The 24596-nt window shown below is 41.1% G+C and overlaps 1 protein-coding gene across 1 annotated transcript in view; it reads right to left on the bottom strand.

The window, feature by feature from the left end:
* The window catches only part of PRUNE2 (prune homolog 2 with BCH domain), a 452865-nt gene that overhangs the window by 333647 nt on the left and 94622 nt on the right, over window positions 1-24596 (bottom strand). The window contains exon 3 of the mRNA XM_082264016.1: window positions 4327-4529. Coding sequence (XP_082120142.1) covers window positions 4327-4529 — 203 coding nt within the window. The remainder of the gene's footprint in view (window positions 1-4326; window positions 4530-24596) is intronic.

Here is a 24596-nt window from a genome sequence, read left to right as displayed (position 1 = left end):
ACACAGGGGTCTCAATACAAGAAGTTAGTTACACTGTCCCTGCTAAGGACATGCAAAGGCCCCCATTATATGAACAGTGCTCCCCACACACACACAGCCCCCCATATGTTCTATTGCTTTACCCTCCCTGCACACATGTTCACCATTCTGTACAACTATGACAAGAGAGGCCCCTGGCTCTTACCCCCCTTGCTCCAGCAGACCTTTAATTCTCCAGGATAATGTGTGGGAAGCACAGCCTGGACTTCAGGAGGAGGCAGGTGCAGCGCTGAGTGACAGGGCAGCATAGCAATCATGTTCCAGCTGCATTCGGGTGAGTAAGCAGCCAGACATCCTGCTGGGAGGTGGGGCTATGTATGTAAACAGTGTAGGAGAGGCTTGACAGTGCTGTTCTCACTGAAAAAAAGGGACACGAGCAGAGATATACAGTACAATGTGAGCAAATCACACATGCAGCAAATTTGCTGGCTGTGCTGTTGAACTGATGCCTACCCCTGCCCTGAGTTCTCTCACTGGTTCGGGAAGTGTTCTCCTTCTCCTCGGGCTCTCTTGGTGTCTGTCAGGAGATATCACCTCAAGCAGCAGTTTACCTCGGTCCTGCTCTGGGGTCTCCTGATGGCTCAGTCAGGCAGTTTCTCGGCCGCACAGTAAGGATGCAGGGAGGAAGTGGGTGGAGCCACATACCACACATTCCAATAGGCGCAGAGGAGGACGAGGAAGATCCTCCTCCGCTGTGCATTCTGGGTCCTCTTCTCTGCACGTCACTGGTTGCTAGACGCCAGGCGGCTGGCCATCTTAGCAACCAGTCTAGTGCACACACTAAAGGTGGTGCTGCGGTGTCCTGGGGATCAGATCGGACAAATTGCCACCCTGCGTGGGGCCCCCCAGGCAAATTGGTCAGTCCGCCCCTGGCCATGACAACGGCCCTTGCAGCCAAAAAACTGACCAGCCCACCGGGAATTCTCCCGGTGCTCCCGATTAGCCAATCCGGGCCTGTCTTTAGCTAAAATGTCAGGCTCAGATAAGGTGAGAAACACTAATTGAGTTGGCAAAAAATCATCAAATAACTAATTCTGTACAAAACAAAATATTCTTGCATAGATTGCAGGTGTATAACTACTTTCTTTTAAAACATCTTAACAATTAAAGGAAACAAATGATTGGTGGATATGCAAAAACCTCAGATTGGCATCTAAAGCAATTCTTAGATACACTGAAGCTTATTTACTAAAGGAACTGAGAATGTTCACACAATAAATTGTGCAAAAATTTATTTCTTTTATCCACTCATGTGAAAAGGAGATCCTGGTTTAGTTAATATTTAATTTGCACATGACTGGGTAATTTCGGCGAATATTTATACAATTTATTGTGATTATATTCTAAACTTTTTTTAAATAAATTAGCCTCAATGCATAAATTTTATAAGTATTAAAGCCCAATTAAAGTAATTGAAGATATTACCAACAATAACCCATTTTCATCATCTTGCCTTTATTTTTCCATTAATGCAGTTACACGCTGTATCTAAATGTGACTTCATTGTGCAGTAGGCACCAGTGTTTGACCATGCTGTCTTGTACACTACTGACCTGGTCAGGCACGCCCTCTCTTTTTCTCTGCAATACATATCTGTGCAAAGATACTTGTGAAAAGGAGATTGGATGTGGTTCATCAGTAATGCAAGCATGGAGCACTGGTGGGAGTACATATCCACAAAGGGAAAAAAATGAATAAAAGTTAAAAAGCGTAACACAGTATCTCACAAAAGTAAGTACACCCCTTTTTTTTAAAATATTTGATTATATTTATTCATGTGACAACACTAAATAAATTACACTTTGCTACAATGTAAAGTAGTGAGTGCACAGCTTGTTTAACAGTGTAAATTTGCTGTCCCCTCAAAATAACTCAACACGCAGCCATTAATGTCTAAACCGTTGGTAACAAAAGTGAGTACACCCCTAAGAGAAAATGACTAAACTGGGCCCGAAGTGTCAATATTTTGTGTGGCCACCATTATTTTCCAGCACTCCCTTAACCCTCTTGGGCATGGAGTTCACCAGAGCATCACAGGTTGCCACTGGAGTCCTTTTCCACTCCTCCATGACGACATCATGGAGCTTGTGGAGTTGCGCTCCACCTTCCATTTGAGGATGCCCCACAGATGCTCAATAGGATTTAGGTCTGGAGACATGCTTGGCCAGTCCATCATCTTTACCCCCAGCTTCTTTTGCAAAGCAGTGGTCCTCTTGGAGGTGTGTTTGGGGTCGCTATGTTGAAATACTGCCCTGTGGCCCAGTCTCCAAAGGGAGGGGATCATGCTCTGCTTCAGTATGTACAGTACATGTTGGCATTCATGGTCCCCTCAATAAACTGTAGCTCCCCAGTGCTGAGAGCACTCATGCAGCCCCAGACCATGACACTCCCACGACCGTGCTTGACTGTAGGCAAGACACACTTGTCTTTGTACTCCTCACCTGGTTGCCGCCACACACGCTTGACACCATCTGCAACTAATACGTTTTTTTTGGTCTTATCAGACCACAGGACATGGTTCCAGTAATCCAGGTCCTTAGTCTGCTTGTCTTCAGAAAACTGTTTGTGGGCTTTCTTGTGCATCATCTGTAGAAGAGGCATATTTCTGGGACGACAGCCATGCAGACCAATTTGATGCAGTGTGTGGCGTATGATCTGAGCACTGACAGGCTGACCCCCCCACCCCTTCAAACTCTGCAGCAATGCTGGTAGCACTTATATGTCTATTTCCCAAAAACAACCTCTGGATGCGACGCTAAGCGTGCGCACTCAACTTCTTTGGTTGACCATGGCGAGACCTGTTCTGAGTGGAACCTGTCCTAGTAAACCGCTGTATGGTCTTGGCCAACGTGCTGCAGCTCAGTTTTTGGGTCTTAGCAATCTTCTTATAGCCTAGGCCATCTTTATGTAGAGCAACAATTCTTTTTTTCCGATCCTCAGAGAGTTCTTTGCCATGAGGTGCCATGTTCAACTTCCAGTGACCAGTATGAGAAAGTGAGAGCGATAACACCAAATTTAACACACCTGCTCCCTATTCACACCTGAGACCTTGTAACACTAACGAGTCACATGACACCGGAGAGGGAAAATGGCTAATTGGGCCCAAATTGGACATTTCCAATTAGGGGTGTACTCACTTTTGTTGCCAGCGGTTTAGACATTAATGGCTGTGTGTTGAGTTATTGTGAGGGGACAGCAAATTTACACTGCTATACAAGCTGTATACTCACTACTTTACATTGTAGCAAAGTGTCATTTCTTCAGTGTTGTCACATGAAAAGATATATTAAAATATTTACAAAAATGTGAGGGGTGTACTCCCTTTTGAGAGATACTCTATATGTTGCTATAGGACTCTGAAGGTACAAGACTTTAACTAAGCTTTAATAAATTTAAAAGTATTTTGCTTTAACCATTATCTATAATGGTCATTTAGAAAATGTTCAATCTAATTTTATTGAAAATTTTGAAATTTAAAATTCAAAACACCAGACATAAGTCTCCATTCACACTACCGCGACTTGTCAGCCTGACAAGTCACGGTCCCTCGCGGTCCATGCAGTGCTACAGGACCCGTTCTAATAGGAGCGACATAAGTCGCTCCGACTTACAAAAAGGGTCCTGTACTACTTCGGGGCAACCTCGGAGCGACTTGCATAGACATTCATTATATGAAGTCCGTGCAAGTCGCGCCGAAGTCGCGGTGCACGGGACTTCACAGGTCGCCCCCGAAGTCGTGCACAAGTCGTGCCGTGGTAGTGTGAATGGAGCCTAAGTCCCAAAAATATAGAGCAAGTACAAAATAAAATAAAAAGAAAAAAAATCAACAAAAAAACAACTCAAGAAAAACACAACAATATTACATATTAGTGACGTTTCCAAGGAGTCAGCAAAGGCGGTACCAAAGATAAATGGTTCAAAGTAACGAAGCTTAAACAGATACACAATGACCAGTGTTGGAAAGCAATCCGTGTGAACATGACCAAAAGCAATAGATACAGTCCATAAACACTGTCAGAACCTCAAATCTCCATCTCCGATTAACATAATAGCAAGATGTAAAGGTACCAAACTAGCCAAAGCCCAACATGCACAACACCAAACAAACAAACACAAAAAAAAGGGGGGGGTGGGAGATAAAAGGTGGAAAAGAAACAAAAGAAAAAAGGGAAAAAGAGAGAGGAAAATTAAAATAACAATGCAAAACATTTTGGAAATTTAAATAATAATGCAAAGACAGCTGACATTTATTCAGATTAGATTTTTTCCTTGTTGCATATATAATACCTGGTGAAGGCACTGAAGTTAACAAGTGTTATTGATAACTTTTCCTCCTCATTCAGCCTTTGCAGGTTGATTTCATCTTTGAAGGTGAGATAGGATTCAGGGATATCCAGCTCCTCCAATATAAATTGTGTCTCTCTGTAGAAGCTGAATTCAACCCTCGTAACATTTAGAACAGGCAGACAAAGAACACTTGGAGATGTAATCTAAAGAAATGGATTTAAATATTAATGTATTCATGAAGAACTGGAATATTGAGTAAAACGGGGTAGCATCAAATGAATAGTTAGCATACAGTATTTCACAAAAGTGAGTACATCCCTCACATTTTTGCAAAGGTTTTATTATATCTTTTCATGCGAAAACACTGAAGAAATTACACTTTGCTACAATGTAAAGTAGTGAGTGTACAGCTTGTATAACAGTGTAAATTTGCTGTCCCCTCAAAATAACTTAACACACATCCATTAATGTCCTAACCGCTGGCAACAAAAGTGAGTACACCCCTAAGTGAAAATGTTCAAATTGGGCCCAAAGTGTCAATATTTTGTGTGGCCACCATTATTTTCCAGCACTGCCTTAACCCTCTTGGGCATGGGGTTCACCAGAGCTTCACAGGTTGCCACTGGAGTCCTCTTCTACTCCTCCATGACGACATCACAGAGCTGGTGGATTTTAGAGACCTTACGCTCCTCCACCTTCCGATTTAAGTCTGGAGACATGCTTGGCCAGTCCATCATCTTTACCCTCAGATTCTTTAGCAAGGCAGTGGTCGTCTTGGGGGTGTTTCTTGGGTCATTATCATGTTGGAATACTGCCCTACGGCCCAATCTCTGAAGAGAGGGTATCATGCTCTATAGTCGGGAAGATACTGGAGAGTTTAATAAAAGACCCCATAAATTAGTTCTTGCAGGAAAAAAATATTTTAAGCAACAGACAGCGTGGATTCATGAAAGGCAGAAGTTTTCAAACAAACCTGATTTCTTTTTATGAGGAATAAGTAAAACCTATCCCCTTGGATTTTGCAAAAGCGTTTGAAACAGTTCCCCACACATGGTTAATTTGTAAGGTGAAGTCTACAGGCTTGGAAAGATCGGTTTGTAATTGGATAGAAAATTGGCTAAAAGATAGAATTCAGAGAGTAGTGGTTAATGATTCTTACTCTGAATGGTCTAAAGTTATCAGTGGTGTACCCCAAGGTTCAGTGTTGGGACCCTTACTTTTTAATATCTTTATAAATGATATAGGATCTGGGAGTAAAAGTACCATTTTGGTCTTTGCAGATGACACCAAGCTTTGCAGATGAATAACTTCCTTACAGGATGTCTCCAACTTACAAGCTGATCTCAATGCACTTTTTCTTTAGGCAACTATGTGGCAAATGAGGTTAAATGTTGATAAATGTAAAGTTATGCACTTTGGGGCTAAGAATATGCATGCATCATACATACTAGGTGGAGTAGAGCTGGGGGAATCCATAGCGGAGAAGGATCTGGGTGTTCTGGTAGATCCTAAGCTTAATAATAGCATGCAATGCCAAGCTGCTGCTTCCAAAGCAAAGTTCTTTCTTGTATTAACAGAGGCATGGACTCCAGAGAGAGAGATATCATTTTGCCCCTGTACAAATCATTAGTAAGACCTCATGTGGAATAGGCAGTTCAGTTTTGGGCACCAGTTCTTAAAAAGTATATCGGGGAACTAGATAAAGTGCTGAGAAGGGCAACCAAACTGATAAGAGGCATGGAGGAGCTCAGTTATGAGAAAAGATTAGAGGAACTGAATTTATTCTCTCTTTTGAGAAGAGGAGATTAAGGGGAGATATGATCAACATTTATAAATACATAAGGGGTCCATATAGTGACCCTGGTGTTGAGTTGTTCACTTTAAGGTCAACACAGAGGACAAGGGGGCACTCTTTACGTCTAGAGGAAAAAAGATTTCGTCTCCAAATACGAAAAGTAAGAACTGTGAAAATGTGGGATAGACTCCCTAAAGAGGTGGTTCTGGCTAGCTCACTAGATTGCTTTAAAAAAGGTCTGGATTCTTTCCTGGGTGTACTTAATATACAGTAAGTGGGTACTAATTATTTTTTTTTTTTTAGGTAAAGTTGATCCAGGGAATATCCGATTGCCTCTCAGGGGATCAGGAAGGAATTTTTTTCCCCTGCTGTAGCAAATTGGATCATGCTTTGCTGGGTTTTTTCGCCTTCCTCTGAATCGACTGCGGTGATCCAGGGAATATCCGATTGCCTCTCAGGGGATCAGGAAGGAATTTTTTTCCCCTGCTATAGCAAATTGGATCATGCTTTGCTGGGTTTTTTCGCCTTCCTCTGAATCAACTTCAGTATGTCACAGTATGTCACATATAGTGTTGGAATTCATGGTTCCCTCAATGAACTGTAGCTCTCTAGTGCCAGCAGCACTCATGCAGACCCAGACCATGACACTCCCACCACCATGCTTGACTGTGGGTAAGACACATTTGTCTTTGTACTCCTCTCCTGGTTGCCGCCACACACGATTGACACTATCTGAACCAAATACGTTTATCTTGGTTTTATCAGACCACAGGACATGGTTCCATTAATCCATGTCCTTAGACTGCTTGTCTTCAGCAAACTGTCGGTGGGCTTTCATGTGCATCATCTTTAGAAGAGTCTTCATTCTGGCATGACAGCCATGCAGACCAATTTAATGCAATGCGCGGCGTATGGTCTGAACACTGACAGGCTGACCCCCCACCCCTTCAACCTCTGCTGCAATGCTGGCAGCACTCATACATCTATTTCCCAAAGACAACCTCTGGATCTGACGCTCAGCACATACTCTCAACTTCTTTGGTCGATCATGGTGAGGCCTGTTCTGAGTGGAACCTGTCCTGTTAAACCGCTGTATGGTCTTGGTCACTGGGCTGAAGATCAGTTTTAGGGTCTTTGCAATCTTCTTATAGCCTAGGCCATCTTTATGTAGAGTTACAATTCTTTTTTTCAGATTCTCAGAGAGTTCTTTGCCATGAGGTGCCATGTTGAACTTCCAGGGACCAGTATGTGAGAGTGATAACACCAAATTTAACACACCTGCTCCCCATTCACACCTGAGACCTTGTAACACTAATAAGTCACATGACACCAGGGAGGTAAAATGGCCAATTTGGACCAATTTGGACGTTTTCACTTAGGGGTGTACTCACTTTTGTTACCAGTGGTTTAGACAATAATGGCTGTGTGTTGAATTATTTTGAGGGGACAGAAAATTTACACTGTTATACAAGCTTTGCACTCACTACTTTACATTGTAGCAAAGTGTCATTTCTTCAGTGATGTCATATGAAAAGATATAATAAAATATTCACAAAACTGTGAGGGGTGTACTGAATTTTGTGAGATAATGTATATTTCATATAAATCATTATTTATAATAAAAAAAGACATTCATTATACGTAAATCAAAGTACATTCATTATACTTATAATAAAACAAAGTACATTCATTATACTTATGGTAAATCATGCTGGATCTTCTGATAACAAAACCCAGGAATGGTTTTGCTCTGTTTACTGCTTTGACTCTCAAACAGGATGGGTACCATCTATACAAGTAAAAAGGGAGGCCCACCTCCTACTAATTCCACTGTGTAAATGAGTAATCTGACACTGCCATTCAGGTCACCACACAACACAGCTTTTCACAGCATAGTAGTAAATCAGTCTTATGGAACCTGGAATACTAGAATATACCAATTACTTCCAGTGATTTTCAGAAGTACACTTACAGACATGCAGAAGCAAAAAAAGAAGAAAAAAAATCTGAACATAAACTGTTGGGTTTTTCAGTCTTATGGAACCTGGAATACTAGAATATACCAATTACTTCCAGTGATTTTCAGAAGTACACTTACAGACATGCAGAAGCAAAAAAAGAAGAAAAAAAATCTGAACATAAACTGTTGGGTTTTTCAAAGCAATCTGCTGAGAGCCTGAGCCAGGACCTCCCACTCATCCACAGCCCAGCCCTGTGAGTTCTAGAGGGGCAGACCAGAGAGCCGGTCTCTGATAGGTCACAGCTCTCTGCTCAGAGCAGATGGGGTGAACTGAGTGATCAGCGGTGTTTGATTGCTCAGTTCTCACTATCAAAGCAGTGGGGGAGGATGCAGCATGTTTTTTTAATAAGTCACAGTGTAGTTATGAATGGCTTTCTATTTTTCTGGCAGTTAAGGGTTGGATGAAGTATGCTATTGTATCTCCATATCTAGTTATAGATATTTTTCTATTAGGAAACATTTTTTTTTTTTTTTATATATGATCCATTATAGTTCCTAAGTGGTTTTAGAAACTGTCTACAAAATCACATATCGTACTTATATTCTTCTAAATCCATTCTAATTTACTTTTTCCAGTAAAGAACACTTTTTACCAGGCTGAATATCATATCCTTATAAAATACATGCAATGTAGATTACATTTTCTCAGTTTACAACCCCACATACTGTATACTATAATTGCATTGCAAATGATTTAATGATAAACATGATCATTTAATATGAAAGTGATATCAAAAAAGCTTCCAGTTAGAAAAAGTTATATTAAATTAAAGCAATGCAAAAAGAAGAATAGTAAAGATTAGCATGAACACAATCGCTTTGAAAGCTTTGATTTAAGTGATGTGACTATTTTAGGCATAAATGCCTTTTTATCACTTTTTTATTGATTTTATGTATATGTAGCACCCTACAGGTAGGTGCTAGGTAAAGGTATAGTGGGCCTTGTCTGCCTAACAGCAGGACTGTGATTTATTTAGTCAGGGTGTCATGGTTTCCAGGTGTGCCTGCTGAAGGGGGAGTCTCCCCACTGCTCCTCTGAGAGGTTTCTCATAGGGCGGTGGAGGAAGCCCAATCAGGGGACACATCCAGGCTTGTAACTACCCCAGAAGGCAGATTGTGCTGCAAAGGATTCTGGGAGTGGGTATCAGTTTGGGGGTGGCACATGACACAATGTCTTTGGCGGGAGCAGAGTCCCAGGATGGAGAGTGCGGCTGTCTCTCCTCCTGTCTGAGGAAAGAGGATGTCTTGAGGTGTCGCCTGAGAATCCAGAGAGTGCTGAGTTGAGCTGAGGGGATCCGGTGTGCCGAGAACCTGAGGAGAGAGGGGTCCTGTCCCAGAAAAGCCTACACAGGTCGTGAGTACTGAGGATTGCCCCTGGCCAGAGTTAAAGGGGACCACTCTGGAAGAGGTTCTGGGATCCAGTGCCAGCTAGCGGAAAGGGGGTACCTAGGTTGAGGACCCTGAAGTTACAGAGGGGGGTGCATAGATAGTGAACCCCGAAGAATTCAAGGTTAAAGGGGGCATCTACTATTGGGCCCTGAATTGTTCAGAGAGTGTGCCAGTTAGGATTTACAGTTCTACAACATACTACCTAAAGCCAGAGCAAGGCGGGAGGGAAGTATTCAGTGACTTGTTGCAGTGTAACAGTGTTGGTTGGTCTACAATTTCACAGTCCTGGATCTTTTGTACTTCAAGTCAAGGATTCAGCACTTCTATTAAGCTACAGAGTATTCTCAGAGTTAGTGAGCGTTGGCTGGCGGCGGCTGGCATCAAGGAAGCGTCAACGGGCATTTTTCAGGAAGTCCCAACTGTATATAGTTGAAGCCTAAAGGAGTATCCCACTCATTCCCTTCTCCCATCCCCTTTATCTACAATAAAACAATAAAACCAAGATGCCGGAGTTGTCCATGTCTCAGTCTCTACATCCAGGGCCGCAGCTCACATGGGCTGGAAAGGTAACCGGTAACAGTGGCAGACCCACATCAGGCCACAGGCCTGGAAACCTTGCTACATATATAAGAAGTGTGTCAGAGAAAAAACTGTGATAACAGTGAGCAGAGATTCATTCCAATGGTTGTGAAGTTAGCAGAGGATAAAAGGCACTGCGAGATATATAAACTGTACAGCAGATTTTAAACAAAGGATACTCTATAGAAGGTAAAGCAGAGTGTATGGTATGATGTATATATCATAAAGTACAATATACAACATATATAGTTAGCATTAATGGAATATAGAACATTGTGTAAACTAGGGATCAACCGATTATCGGCAAAGCCGATATATCTAAGGCTGATATGCACTTTTCCTGATATTTCGGGAAAGTGCTTGTAACGGAATGATGCCTGAAGCTAGAGGCATCAGCCCGGTACCGGCGTCAGTAGCTGACGGTCGGCTGTCTTGTAATGACAATCGATGCGGCTGTCATGGAGAGGAAGTCTCAGGTGAGTACTAGGGAGGCTGTGGGGGGGAGCAGCACACAGTAAAATGCACAAAGGTAAAAAAAACCTTCAGCCTGTAAAAACCACTTTGGGGGCCAAAACAAGGACCTTCATGACAGGATTACAAGGTGTTATTTTAATAATGCTGCAGATTTAAAATTAATAAAAAGACTTTAGCACTTGACTTAACATAGTAAATTGTATATAAGATTTTATTGTTTGGGTTTAGATAAGCTTAAATGGTGGGATTAAAGCATGCAATCAGAGCAGCAAAAGATAAAGTGAGGATTGGAGGAGAAACTTAAAAACAACTGTCTTGTAGTGGTCTACATCAGCCTTTTTCAACCAGGGTGCCCAAGCACCCTGGGGTGCCTTCATGTTTCTTCAGGGGAGCCTTGGCAAAATGCCTAAAATTTCTCAAAAATGCGTTCAAGCCAGTGGGTGGATCAAGCCTGCTTTAAGTTCCCCAAAGTCACAGGTTTTTATTGTACACCATTGCAACCTTCTACCTGCCGGTGACCTAACAATCAATGACTTAATCAGTTGATAAGGAGGATTTTGGGTGCAATATCCTTGTTTGCTCCACCCTGCCCCTCTCTATCAGCATTGGGGTCACATTAGCTTAGAGGTTGGATAAAAACTGAGGGAGAAGAGAAACATTGGAATACTAGTTAGTATCAGTGTGCAAAGGTGTATTTGCTTTGGAAGAAAAGGTCACCTATACCAATGGGTATCTTACATCTATGGATGTTGCTGCAATAAATATGTAAAACTATTAGTTTAGTTTTTACATTTTAGAATGGGGTGCCTAAAGACTGTGCTCAATTTTAAAGGGTGCCTTGATTGAAAAAAGGTTGAGAAACACTGGTCTACATACATGTCATAAAGCTTTAATGCTATTCCACATGAAGTACCTCTCACACGTCTTGTTTGTCTCTGTTCAAAAAGACCAGGGTGAGTTGAGATTTTCATACATTTTCTTAAATACTTGGCATTTCAGTTATCACTCTCCTAGACTTTTTTCACTGCCAATATGTCTACTTTCCCAATGGAGACAGCACAGCCTCAGCAGTGTCCCCCAGTTCCATATCTGGAGGAGGAGCATGCTTTAAAGACAGGAGCAGCTAAGAGAAGCAAGGAGACCCAATTCAAAGGTAAACAAGACTGGTAGGATTTTGATAAGTGACAGCTGTGTATTGGCAGAGCATCTCCCCCTTCTAGACCTTACTAATATATTAGAAGGAGAAATGTAAATGAGATAAACATGGAGAATCTCACCTCAGTCCTCAGAGGAAAGACAGAGGAATACACAAAGAGATGGTTTTATTGGGAGCAATTGCGGATTTCCTCTCAACGTCTGACATACAAATGAGGGGACTAAAAGGCTGGAAGCTTATGAAAACGCTGGGAAGTAACCTTTCCAACTGCCCTTTTCCCTCTCTGTTGTAAGCTGAGGGTTTTTTTTTTTTTCTTCCTGTCCTCTAGATTTTTGCTAGTAAAATAGTTGGATTTCACCAAACCCACTACCACACCAGTCATTGTTTTCTTTTGTTTGCAAAGGAATCCATCAGCCGTTTAACATCCAGAATTACGTTTTTTTACATTGTTGCTAATGACATAATCTTTTTCTATTTTTACGAAGAATATCCAATATTGATGTATGTTTTGGTGGTCCTATCAAATAATTAAAAAAAAGAAAGATTTGAAATCTGCATCTCTGTTGTATGATTAGACTAGGGGTTGACCGATTATCGCCAAAGCTGATATATCGGGGGCCAATATGCACTTTCCCCGATATATCGGAATCGGCCCCTGAGGTTACTGATATTGCCGATATTTCAGAAAGTGCTTGTACCGGAGTGATGCCTGCAGTTAGAGGAATCACCCCGGTACCAGTGTCCATAGCTGATGGTCAGCTGTTTTGTAATGACAAGTGATGCGACTGAGAAGCCGCTCAGCTGTCATTACAAGGAGCGGGAGGGGACGCCCCAACCTCCCGCCGCCTTCCGAGACCTGGGCAACCATCCTTCGGGGCCCCCCCCGAAGAGAAGACCCGATCAAAGCCGCATTCGGCTCTGATCGAGTCTCCGTGTAAAAACTCGGAAGTGATGTCATGACATCACTTCCAGGTACTCGGCTTCAAATTCAAAGAAATGAAAGCATTCAAAACAGCCAAACTTGGCATTTTGAATGTTTTTAAGTGCAGAGGAGGGGTTTGGGGTCTTTTAGACCCCCAGATCCCTCCACAACAGTACCTGTCAAAAAAAATGTTTTTTTAATGTACGAAAATATCGGCCAATATCGGCTGATAGCGATATGCGATGACCAAAGTATCGGTATCGGCAATAAAAAAAACGATATCAGTCGATCACTAGATTAGACATAAAAAAGTGTATCAAAATAGATGTAATCTCTTTGCACTCTGTATAACAAATAATTGCTATTTTTTAAATAAATTCTTGTTTGACACCATTTCTTCCAAATGGTGCTTCACAATGACAGGCAGCAGGAGGTGGATGCAGGTGGCTAGAGGCTGACAAGTGATTCTACTACACCACCATGATACAGTTTTTGATGCTATAGATAGATTGGTGCACTCACAGCACCAACAGTATGTGAGTAAATGTATTGCTTTTATCAAATATATTTTTAAAAAGGGTTTCAGCACTATCGAGTTTCTTTTCCCCTATGTATGGTATCATCACTGTTTGCCACAAAGAGCGATCCCTGAGGGAGGATCCCCACTTGGGGGGATTGGAAGATTGTTACTAGCCTAGGAAGGCACTAAGTGTTTTTTGACCAAGCCTACTCTCATCTGGAGTGTGTGTAAAACCCCCCTGCTGCCACGAACATGCTACAAACATCAGTGACAGTAAAAGGGTTAAAGTGGAACATTAGTCAGAGAATTTAGACCTGATAGGTTCAGACTGGCTCCTTTTGGAGGTATGGCTATGTAAAACATTAAAAATAAGTGCCTATAGTGTCTAAAATCAAATAAGGCACTGTCTCCTGCTGCTCTGCACATGCTAAGTTGCAATCTATTTTTAGGAATTTGTGTTGAATTGTGTTGAATTTGTAGAGGCTGGTCTGCAAACAGCCTAAAGATTTACTGCTGTTCAGGGTCTCTGAGCTTGCTTTTGAGAACCTTGAATCGTCTAAAGTCCTCTTTGTAGAAAATTAAGTAAACAGCAGCGGGCACCAATTTGAGTATAGTAAGGCAACCACTTCAATATCAGACACTTTCACCCCTTTCCTGCCTAGGCCAATTTTCAGATTTCAGCGCTGTCACATTTTGAATGGCAATTAGTCATGTAACCTTGTACCCAAATAAAATTTTTAATATTTTATAGACAGGCAGAGCTTTCTTTTGGTGGTATTTATTCACCACGGGTTTTTATTTTTTGCTATATAAACAAAATAATCCAAATATTTTGAAATTTTGAGGCAAAAATTACATTTTGTAAAAAAAACAAAAAAAAAACATTTAAAATAAATAACCTTTCTTCATAAATGTATGCCAGGTAAATCAGTGTATATTATTTAGTGTGAAAGCTATAGAGTGTACAAACTATGGTAATCATAGCACAAATACCCCCAAATGACCACTTTTTGGAAAGTAAGCAGGCCAAGGTATTTCGTATGAGGCATGGTGAGGTTTTTGAAGTTGTTAATTTTGGTCACTTTTTTGGGAAATTAAGTAATTAATTAAAGTTTGGGTTTTTATTCACATTTTTTTTTAAATACCCTCACCAGAGCAGTACAGCATCCCCATATGACTGGTGTGGCAGGAATGAGGGCATTGCACTGTCTGGTAACAGTATGTTAAAAAATAATAATAATAATATTATAATAATATTTTTTTTTTACTTTTTTTTTTTACAATTTTTTTTTTTTTTACATACTGTGACAAGAGCAGTATAGTGTCATCATAGTGACACAGTACTTCTCTGGGTAGGTAATCAGGATATTTTTTAAACTATTACAGCAATGATCAATCATTTTTATGAATAGCATCCATTCATGTGCCATTAGGTACAACTGCGATTTGCCACAGCTATCACATGGTACAAGTCAGCTGTGATTGGCCCTGTAACATGTGAACACTGTGACCAATCAAAACTATCACAATAGTACTCAATGAATGGCTATGAATTGAAGCCATTGTACACAATGGACATGTGATCGCTGTGATTAGTCACAGCAATCACATAGTACCAGGGCAAACCCAGTGCAATGATCTTTCTTCCGCTGTTTCCAATGGACACAGCAGCTAACAGATTGCGTTGCTGCGCAGCCCCTGGGGATCGTGAGTGGGATGACTATATATATAAAATCCTCCTGGGATAATGGTACTGGTGGCTAATGTACGTATAAAAACAAAGTTGAAACTCACATGGGGTAGTAAAACAAAGAGCATATCTGAAAAGTATCCTCTGCGGCCGATAACCCTTCACCCAAAGTCAGTCAATCCACTCAGCATATAAACATTTTGTAGAGTATTTTAAATGTGGTTGACACCTGAAAAGTACCCTATCAGTGTTTTTTGTATTTTAATACTATATCCATTGGATGTGGCATCTTTGCATGTGGACCATTATTATCAATGTTTCATTTGATGCTGTCATGTTTAGAGAGTGGAGAAAATTTGAAAATTAGAAGTATTCATTGTAGAATATGCCAAGCATTAACAATTAATGTTTTGGAAAGTTGGTAAGTGCCATACCTTTAGCAAAGCATAAATGTATCAGTAAAAATAAGTTATAACGTACATTTTGTTTTTCTCAATTTGGTGACCTGATGACATTATTTTCCACAACTTATGTGTAACCTCTTTTTTTTTAATGAATACAAGGCATTTTCTGGACAATGTGGAGAGGCAGGGTTGCGATGCCACAACCTTCAAATCAACCAATAACAAAATGCCTTGTATTCATTAAAAAAATTATATGAATGACGGTAGTGCCAGGCTAGCAACCCACTGTGGTTACTATACAGAAGGGAAGCTGATTAGAACCCAGAATGTAGCCTAGGGCCGGGAAGGTGACTACTACAGTGATTTGCAGCTTCCACAGCAATTGCTCAGGTATGAGATATGGTAGACCAATGTAACCATGCAATAAAAGTTATAGCTAGAGTTTAGCTTTAAAGAAGAAGTAAACCCTCCTCTGTAACTTTTACCTATAGGTAAGGCTATATTAAGGCTTACCTATAGGTACTGTAAATATCTCCTAAACATGCACCGTTTAGGAGATATTTACCTTACATGCAGCCAGTGACGTCACTGGCGCATGCGCTCTGAAGGAACGGCCGCTGGTGCCGTTCCTTCAGAGTCCCGTGCCGTGACTGTCGGCTCCAGCGCGCGTGCGCGGGAGTGACGTCACCGCGGCTTCGGCCAATCAGATGGCCGGATGCCGCGATCCCGGAAGACGGGCGACTGAACATGTCGCCCGTCATACAGGTGAGTGAGCGGCACGGCGGGGGCTCGTTGTAAGGTAAGTATTTCATAATGAGCTAGTATGCGATGCATACTAGCTCATTATGAGTTTGTCTTTCAGGTTGTAAAAAAAAAAAAAATTAAAACGAGTTTATAACCTCTTTAAAGTTGTTTTAAGGTAAGGTTAAAAAAAAAAAAAAAACACCCATGTAACTTCCCCCCATCTCTAAACACTTACCTGACTCCTCTCACTGATCCGGCAGAAACACCATTCTCTTCACTTTGTAGATTCACAGGAGACTCTGAGAGCAGCAGGAACCATAGGCTTCTGCTGTTGTCAGTAAAACTGTGGGGAGGGAGTGGGGGCATGGCTTGCCATCGCTGTGTGTGTCTATTGATTTACACAGCCTGGCTTGGCAGTACGTGCACAGGTGCCGCCTAACACTTGGCTTGCTGAAAGGGAACTTGTGGAAAGAAGAAACAAACAGTAAAGGTGGGGGTATACTAAAGAGGAGGTAAGGGACTGCTCTGCTCACAGACTGCATCATGGCACAGACGGAAAAGTATAACATCTTTTTTAAGAAACAAAATAGCCTTTAGAATCACTTTAAATTATTTAAGCAAGACTCAAGTTTTCTCCATTGCATCTAACTTTGGATTTATTCATAATTTAGTAAATTAGACTCAAACAGCCTAACTGCCCCTAATGCGAATAAGACAGTTAGCTGCTTCGTTAAGCCTTTGATTTTTATTTCCTTAGATCAAAAGTACATTCCTTCATTTTTGATATCTTGCATTACAGATTTAATAGTGAAAGTAATCCTTGGCAAAGACTGAAATGGCTGAGTGTGAGAACATATTGATCTGATATACTGTAACTTGTTCCATCAACCAAATGGAAGGAAGACTCACAGGCCCCATTAATACCTGGCAAATACAAATCCATTGATTACTATGACTTGTCATTTTGTATAAACGCAGTATATCTCTTGTATAGCAATTGGCAAAAGCTGCATCAATAAATATATTTGTCTAACATAACAAGAGAACAATTTTGTTGTTGTGACTTAAAAAAATAGCTTGGTATGAATTGTGATTTAGAAAATTGTATTATTGCTGTGTCATTACCAGTATATATCTGGCAGACAATCAAATGGATTTTGAAAAGCAATAAAATGATACTTAGAATGTTCAATGCATTCAACAAAACATGTCCTTCAGATTGCAGTTGTCTTTCATCACAAGGGATTTATGAAAGCAATGATAAAAATTGGTTTTAGGTTTTTCAAAGAAAAATAAGCATTATATATTTGACAAAATAATAATATAGACAAAAACGTTTGAGGACAGGGTCTGTGAAGGAAATGAATGAAGAGAAATGTAGTCTATTCCATCTCATAGTGATCACAGCACTCTCCCGAGCACTGCCTCTCTACACCTTTTCTCCAGAGGGATGGCACCATATAGGTTAGCAACTACTTCATAGACTAAGATTCTAGTAAAACATTTTTTTTTTTCTATAGCCAAGTCAAATAAGGCCTTTACCTCTAATCTCCCCATGCCCATACTAATGCTGTTTACAGTACTGCCACTTAAAAAAGTTTTAAAAGGAATGTTTTAAACTAATGATATACATTAGTTATCAGCTGAAGAGTTACAAAGAGAACATGTATATTTAAAGTAGAACTAAACTCTTTAAATCAACAAGTACTATCTTAACCCTTATGCTTCTAGAATTAGTTAATAGATAGGAAGGTATAGTTTAATTACTTATTTTACACTTTTTTTTTTACATTTCTTCAACTGCTTCCTGGTATCTGGCCTAGAATGTGCCAGTGTAAGCCAGCAACAATGTTGCTGATCACTAGCCACTCTAGTGCCAGGGTAAGCCAGCAACAGTATTCCTGAGTGCTTCTACACCAGTGCAATGTCATCTCTATCTTTCTCCTGAACTGACCATGGCCTGTTTTTCAACCATGCTTCTGCCTTCCACCTGAACTGATACCTGCATACTGATTATGTCTACTGCCTGCCTTCAGAACTGACCCTGAGCTTTTTATTGACTACTGGTCTGCCTGCTGTCTGGAATGATCCTTTGCCTGTTTGCTGACATGGCACGGCCTGCCACCTGTACGGACCCTGGCTTGTTTAACCACTTGCCGGTGGTTAGTTATCGTGGTTAGTTATCGTCCAGTGACGTAGACCTACGTCGCTGGACTCCTCCCCTTGTGGGCGGCGCATGTGTGCCGCCGGAGGCTCGCTCCCGCTGTATTCAGTCACAGCGGGAGTGGGGCCAGGGGAGGAGCGGTGGTGATCACCGCCGCTCTTCCCCGATCGTCGGGGAATCGAGTTTGGAGATCCGCCCGCTTGTGTAAACAAAGCGGGCGGATCTCCTAAGTGGCAGACAGTGACAGATTGCAGGGTTCAGCATAGCTGAACATGCAATCTGTCCCTGTGTCACTCAGTCACCTTCCCCCACACACGTTAGTAAGCACCAGGCATACATTAACCCCTCCCTCTCCAATACAATTAACCCCTTCCCTGCCAGTGTCATTTTTACAGTAACAGTGCATATTTATAGCACTGATTACTGTAGTAATGTCACTGGTACCCCCAAAAGTGTCAAAAATGTCAGTCAAGGGTCCGATCTTTCCGCCGCAATGTCGCAATCTCACAAAAAAATCGCAGATGGCCGCCATTACTCGTTAAAAAGATCGCCGCCATTACTCGTTAAAAAAAAACACCAAAAATGACAGAAATCTTTCCCTTAGTTAGTAAACGCAATAACTTTTGCGCAAACCAATCAAAATACCCTTATTGTGATTTTTTTTTACCAAACATAGGTAGCAGAAAACAAATTGGCCAAAAATGTAAAAAAATTTTGATTTTTACATTTTTTTTAGGGGAATTTCATATAAAAAAATGTGAAAAATATTGTTATTTTTTCAAAATTTACGCTCTTTTTTTGTTGATAGCACAAAAAGTAAAAATCGCACAGGTGATCAAATACCACCAAAAGAAAGCTCTGTTTGTGAGAAAAAAAGGACATAAATTTTGTTTGGGTACGGCGTTGCACGACCGGGCAATTGTCAGTTAAAGTCGCACAGTGCCGAATCGCAAAAAGTGGCCTGGACGTAAGACAGCAAAATCCTCTGGTGGTAAAGTTGTTAATGTCTACATTTCTGCCTGCAGCCTGCACCAATCCTTTACCTGTTTGATGACCAAATCTCTGGTTGCCACCTGTACAGACTCATCTGCATGTCCCACTGAAAAGGTGCCTGCAAGACACATAACTGCACTCCTGAAACCAGAGGTACCCTTCTGTTCACCTTTTGTTCAGCTACCTGTACTTCCTGACCAGTGAACATAGCATTGTGAATAATTCCTGAGGGCAGCCCCATACCGGTAGGCTTGGTCTACTTGATTGATAGCAATGGAGACTGCTGTAGATTAAGCTACACTAAGCTATATTCCCTGACCACTCATACAAAGACGAGCAGTAAAGTACACTGTTTTTGACACAATGTTGGATGATTTTTGTGATACACAAGAAATGTAGTCAGGAAATGAGATGTGTAATTTATGCTCCTTGAAAGCCTGAAGGTGCTCTTTGGCTTCTGGGTCCCTCTATACATCCAGGCAGCAAACAATACTCATACATGTGATATCCCCATTAGAGATGGCCTTGCGGTTCGCCCAGCGGTCGGTTCGCAGCGAACTTTGCTCGTTCGCTGTTCGCTGATCATGCGAACATATGGCGATGTTCGCAGCTGCCATATTCTTTTACATTGTGAAGAACTTTGACCCATGACACATCCATCAGGTGTTACAGGATAGCCAATTGAGACATTTCAGCACATGGACATACCCCCCTACCTCATAAATAGACCTGATCTGGCTGGCATTTTACATTCTGCCTATATTCTGTCTTTTGTCAGTGTAGGGAGATGTTGCTGTGTGGAGCAGGGACAGACTGTCAGTGACACAAATTGCTAGGTAATAGGTCCACAAAAGTCAATTTAAGGACTGGTATAGGTGTACTATTGTTTGGCCTATATTCTGTCTTTTGTCAGTGTAGGGAGAGGTTGCTGTGTGGAGCAGGGACAGACTGTCAATGACACAAATCGCTAGGTAATTGGTCCACAAAAGTCCTTTTAAGGACTGGCATAGGTGTACTATTGTTTGGCCTATATTCTGTCTTTTGTCAGTGTAGGGAGAGATTTGCTGTGTGGAGCAGGGACAGACTGTTAGTGACACAAATCGCTAGGTAATAGGTCCACAAAAGTCCTTTTAAGGACTGGTATAGGTGTACTATTGTTTGGTGTGCAGAATATAGGGGTGTAATACACTCATAATATAATTTCTAATATAGAAAGCATATTATAGTGGATTTGTATTGTGCAGCATTGTGACTGGTGAGAGGTTGCTGTGTGGAGCAGGGACAGACTGTCAGTGACACAAATGGCTAGGTAATAGGTTCACAAAAGTCCTTTTAAGGACTGATATAGGTGTACTATTGTTTGGTGTGCAGTATATAGGGGTGTAATACACTTATAATATACTTTCTAATATAGAAAGCATATTATATTGGATTTGAAGCGGGGGTGTTTTATAACAATATACTTTCATAATAGTGTATTTGGGTACTGCAGAAATTTTGCCTCTTTCGCTGCGTTCCCTTTGCTACACACAGTGACAAACGTTACTTGGAAAAAAAGTATTATACCTGCGGTGATATACTAATGCCCCCCCCCAAAATGACAGATTGAAGCGGGGTGTTATATAACAATATACTTTCATAATAGTGAATTTGGTTACTGCAGAAATTTTGCCTCTTTCACTGCATTACCTCTGCTACACACAGTGACAAAAGTTACTGGAAATGTTTTTTTATAACTGGTGTGATAGACCAGTGGCCCCCAAAAACGACACATTGAAGCGGGGTGTTATTTATCCTGTGAATGTCTAATGTACCTCCAGCCACAGAATACAAAGTTCTTTGCTGTCAGGTGACCGCCTGTCGGCTCATTTTTTGGGCCTGTAATGGCCGACACTTACTTCTGTATCCTGTGAATGCCTAATGTACCTCCAGCCACAGAATACAAAGTTCTTTGCTGTCAGGTGAACGCCTGTTGGCTAATTTTTGGGGTCTGTACTGGCCGACACTTTCTTCTGTATCCTGTGAATGCCTAATGTATCTCCAGCCACCGAATATAAAGTTCTTTGCTGTCCGGTGAAAAAACCTGTTGGCTAATTTTTGGTGCCTGTACTGGCCAACACTTACTTCTCTATCCTGTGAATGCCTAATTTTTCAGACTTGAATTGAAAATCAATGGGTCTGTAAACATTCCGCTAAATTGTGAAATGGATTCTGACCCATTTTACAGACGTGTGAATAAACCCTATATGTATTTGACAGGTATTTACCGGCTGCTGTCAGTTCTGGCTGATTTAGAAAAAAAAAGATAAATAAATATTTTTGCTGAAAAAAAATTATGGCAACTTTTCCAATAGCAATACTTCTGGTATGTCAGTGTCCATGTTGTGGGACTATGTGTGCACAGTATAAGCATTTTGTGGCTGCAAATATTACCTGGAGGTTTTTCATGTTCGCCTGCCATGAAAATGAATGGGGTCCGCCGTGCGGTTCGCGAACATTTGAGCGAGTTTGCCGATTGCGTTTGCAAACCGTCCAGGCAGATGTTCGTCCATCACTAATCCCCATACTCCAGAGGAGAAGATGCATTGAGTATTTTGGAGTGTCTTCTTTACAGAAAAGGGTAATTTAGAGGTTGTTTGTACTGTCCTGGCCTCACATAATCAGATGGCAGTCAAATAAACAGAGATGCTTAAAATGTATGGGGCTAGCGCTTAGGATTGTATCTGCTCCAATAATAGTAAAATTTATAAATATATAATAAGCTGCTGCTGCTGGTAAAAAGGGGGTGCCTTTAAAACAAATAAAATATAATGATACCTGCGCTGCTTATCAACCAACTAGATATGTGTATAAACCAAATTAATCATAATATTGTGCTTAAAGTGCTAGTGCTAAACTATATCAAGTAAACTGTTATCCAAAATTATAAATAGTGCACAAAATATTAAATAGTGACAATCAATATGCATAAATAAATAAATAAATGAGCCAAAATCTATACATAAACAAAGTTTTTGTGATAAAAATTCATATATTCTTCAGTTGTTCAAGTGATCTAATAGTGACAGTCTTTGTGCCAAACATAAATCCAAAGTGCTGCGTGCTCATAAAAAAGTGCTGGTGCTCTCTGTTCACGAGTAGGTGCTCCCCTCTTGGTCCCCTACTCACCAGAAGCCAATTAATAAACCGCTTTCAGGATTTTCTTTGGTAGTGATAGCCTCGATGGACCGCCAAACAATCAACCTTATAAGGTACACTGCAGCTCACAACATCCAGGTAATATTCATAAAAGAGAAAGATGCTATCATCGTGCAGTATGTCAGGACTTTATTAATTACGCATGTTAAAAGTTACACTTACAATGTAGTAGAAAATAAATCGCCTTAACACCATCCCACGGACCGCCAAACAAATGGCCGTGCTCTCTTCCCGTGTCCCCGGAAACCGGAAGTCGGATGTGGCCGGACGTGGCGTAGTACGTAGTCGGACGGACGGCTTGATGCATTTCGCTCCGCCAATCAGAGCGTTATCTGATAACGCTCTGATTGGCGGAGCGAATTAATCTATATTTCAAAATTTTAAAAAGATAAACATTTATTTGAAAGCGTTACCAAACCTATTTTTTTTTAAATAAAAAACAAACATGTTTGCATTGCATAGAGTGGCCCTAACCTCCTCTTCTTGAGCCCACTGCCCTCTTTAGTGTCTGCCCCCATAGCAAGAGCTTGCTATGGGGGCAGATGCTGCTGGCTCGCTCCCAAGTCAGGCTGTGTGTGTGTATACACATATATAACGTGGCTATGCCCTGCCCTCCACTCCCTCCTCACTGGATTTGAATGACCACAGCAAAAGCCAATGTCTCCCACTGTTGCTCTCAGGCACAACACTTAATCGAGGTCAGGCTCAGGTAAATATTTAGGGGAGGCTGGGGGGGGGGGGGGGGGAGAGAAACATTTGAAAAACTTTCTACCTTAATGTAGATAATGCCATAATGTAAAAAAAACCTGTAGCCTTTTGAACCACTTTAAGATATTTAAAATGACAACTTGCATTGAAAATGATTGTTTATTTAGGAAAATCTAGAGGCTTTGGATGAACTTTAACACATATCTTTTTCCATACCTACTACTGCAAGTGATGCTTGATAAAAAAAAAATATTGATATTAAAAAAAATATTTTAGCACGTTTTTTTCTGCCTTCCACATATGTAATATAGCAGTAGGTGGGAATAGTACTTTAATTTGTTACTGTGTGAAATAACATGTTGGTGATCCTACCATGAAGCGCATTGTATAAAAGAAAAATAACATGGCAATTGCTAAATACACAGTGCTTTACAAAGCTAAAGGGTCAATTTATAAATATTTTAACCCAAGATTTACCCAACTTTCACCTGAAATGCACACATTTCTCCAGCAGAAAGAAACCTTAATAAAAAGAACCCCGATTTTTTTTTTTTTTTTTCATCTATTTTAAAATAAAGCTCAGATTTCTTTTGACATATCAGACAGCTTGCAAAAAATATTCTCACTATATGATCATTTTCTTTGTCATCTCATTTTCTAGGCCCTTAAGGACATTTAGAAGAAAGTGACTTGTTAGAGTTCCACTGCAGTAAACATATCTCTTAAGCCCCGTACACACGTACCGATCGTCGGCCGACGGAACGTCCTACAAATGTTCGCGGCTGGTGTGTTTGTTGTTTGTCTGTTGAAAAGTGCTCAAAACTTGCCCAGGACATTTGTCTTCCGACAGAAAATGACGTCACTACGTTCCACGCACGTTCGCCGCTACAAAAGAGGAAGTGAGTGTTTGGCCGTGACCCTTCTGGGCATCTCGCGCTGATTTCGGTAGCATTTGTTTGGTTGACGACATTTCGCTATTTTCCGAGACATCGTTCGAGAATTTATTATGGCGACCGTGAATTCGTCCGTTGCTGTCTTTAGTGTTGGAGTTTTGGCTCTGAGACGACGTACGAGCAATAGGAAGAAGAAGCGGACCTCCTGGACGAAAAATTGGTTGCTTAACCGTGATCAATTTTCTCATATGTCCTTGCTGAGGGAGCTCCAGGAAAATAATCCTGATGACTTCAGGAATTATTTGAGGATGACGGATCCCATCTTTTACCGTCTTCTTGCCCTGGTGTCCCCCTATATTCTGAAGCAGGATACTTGTATGCGGCTTGCAATTACTCCTGAGCAAAGGTTAATTGCGACGTTGAGGTATCTTGCAACAGGGAGAAGCCTGCAGGATCTGAAGTTCACCACAGGCATCTCCCCCCAAGCTCTTGGAGTCATCATCCCTGAGACCTGCTCTGCCATCATCAAGGTCTTGCAGAAGGACTATATCAAGGTATGTTTGATTTTTTACATTACATTACATGTATTACTAGTTTCACCTGAATTATGATGTTTTTGGA

This window comes from Pelophylax lessonae (assembly GCF_965119305.1).
Source record: "Pelophylax lessonae genome assembly, chromosome: 1".
In the NCBI taxonomy this organism is placed as follows: domain Eukaryota; kingdom Metazoa; phylum Chordata; class Amphibia; order Anura; family Ranidae; genus Pelophylax; species Pelophylax lessonae.
This window is presented reverse-complemented; position numbering and strand designations above follow the sequence as displayed.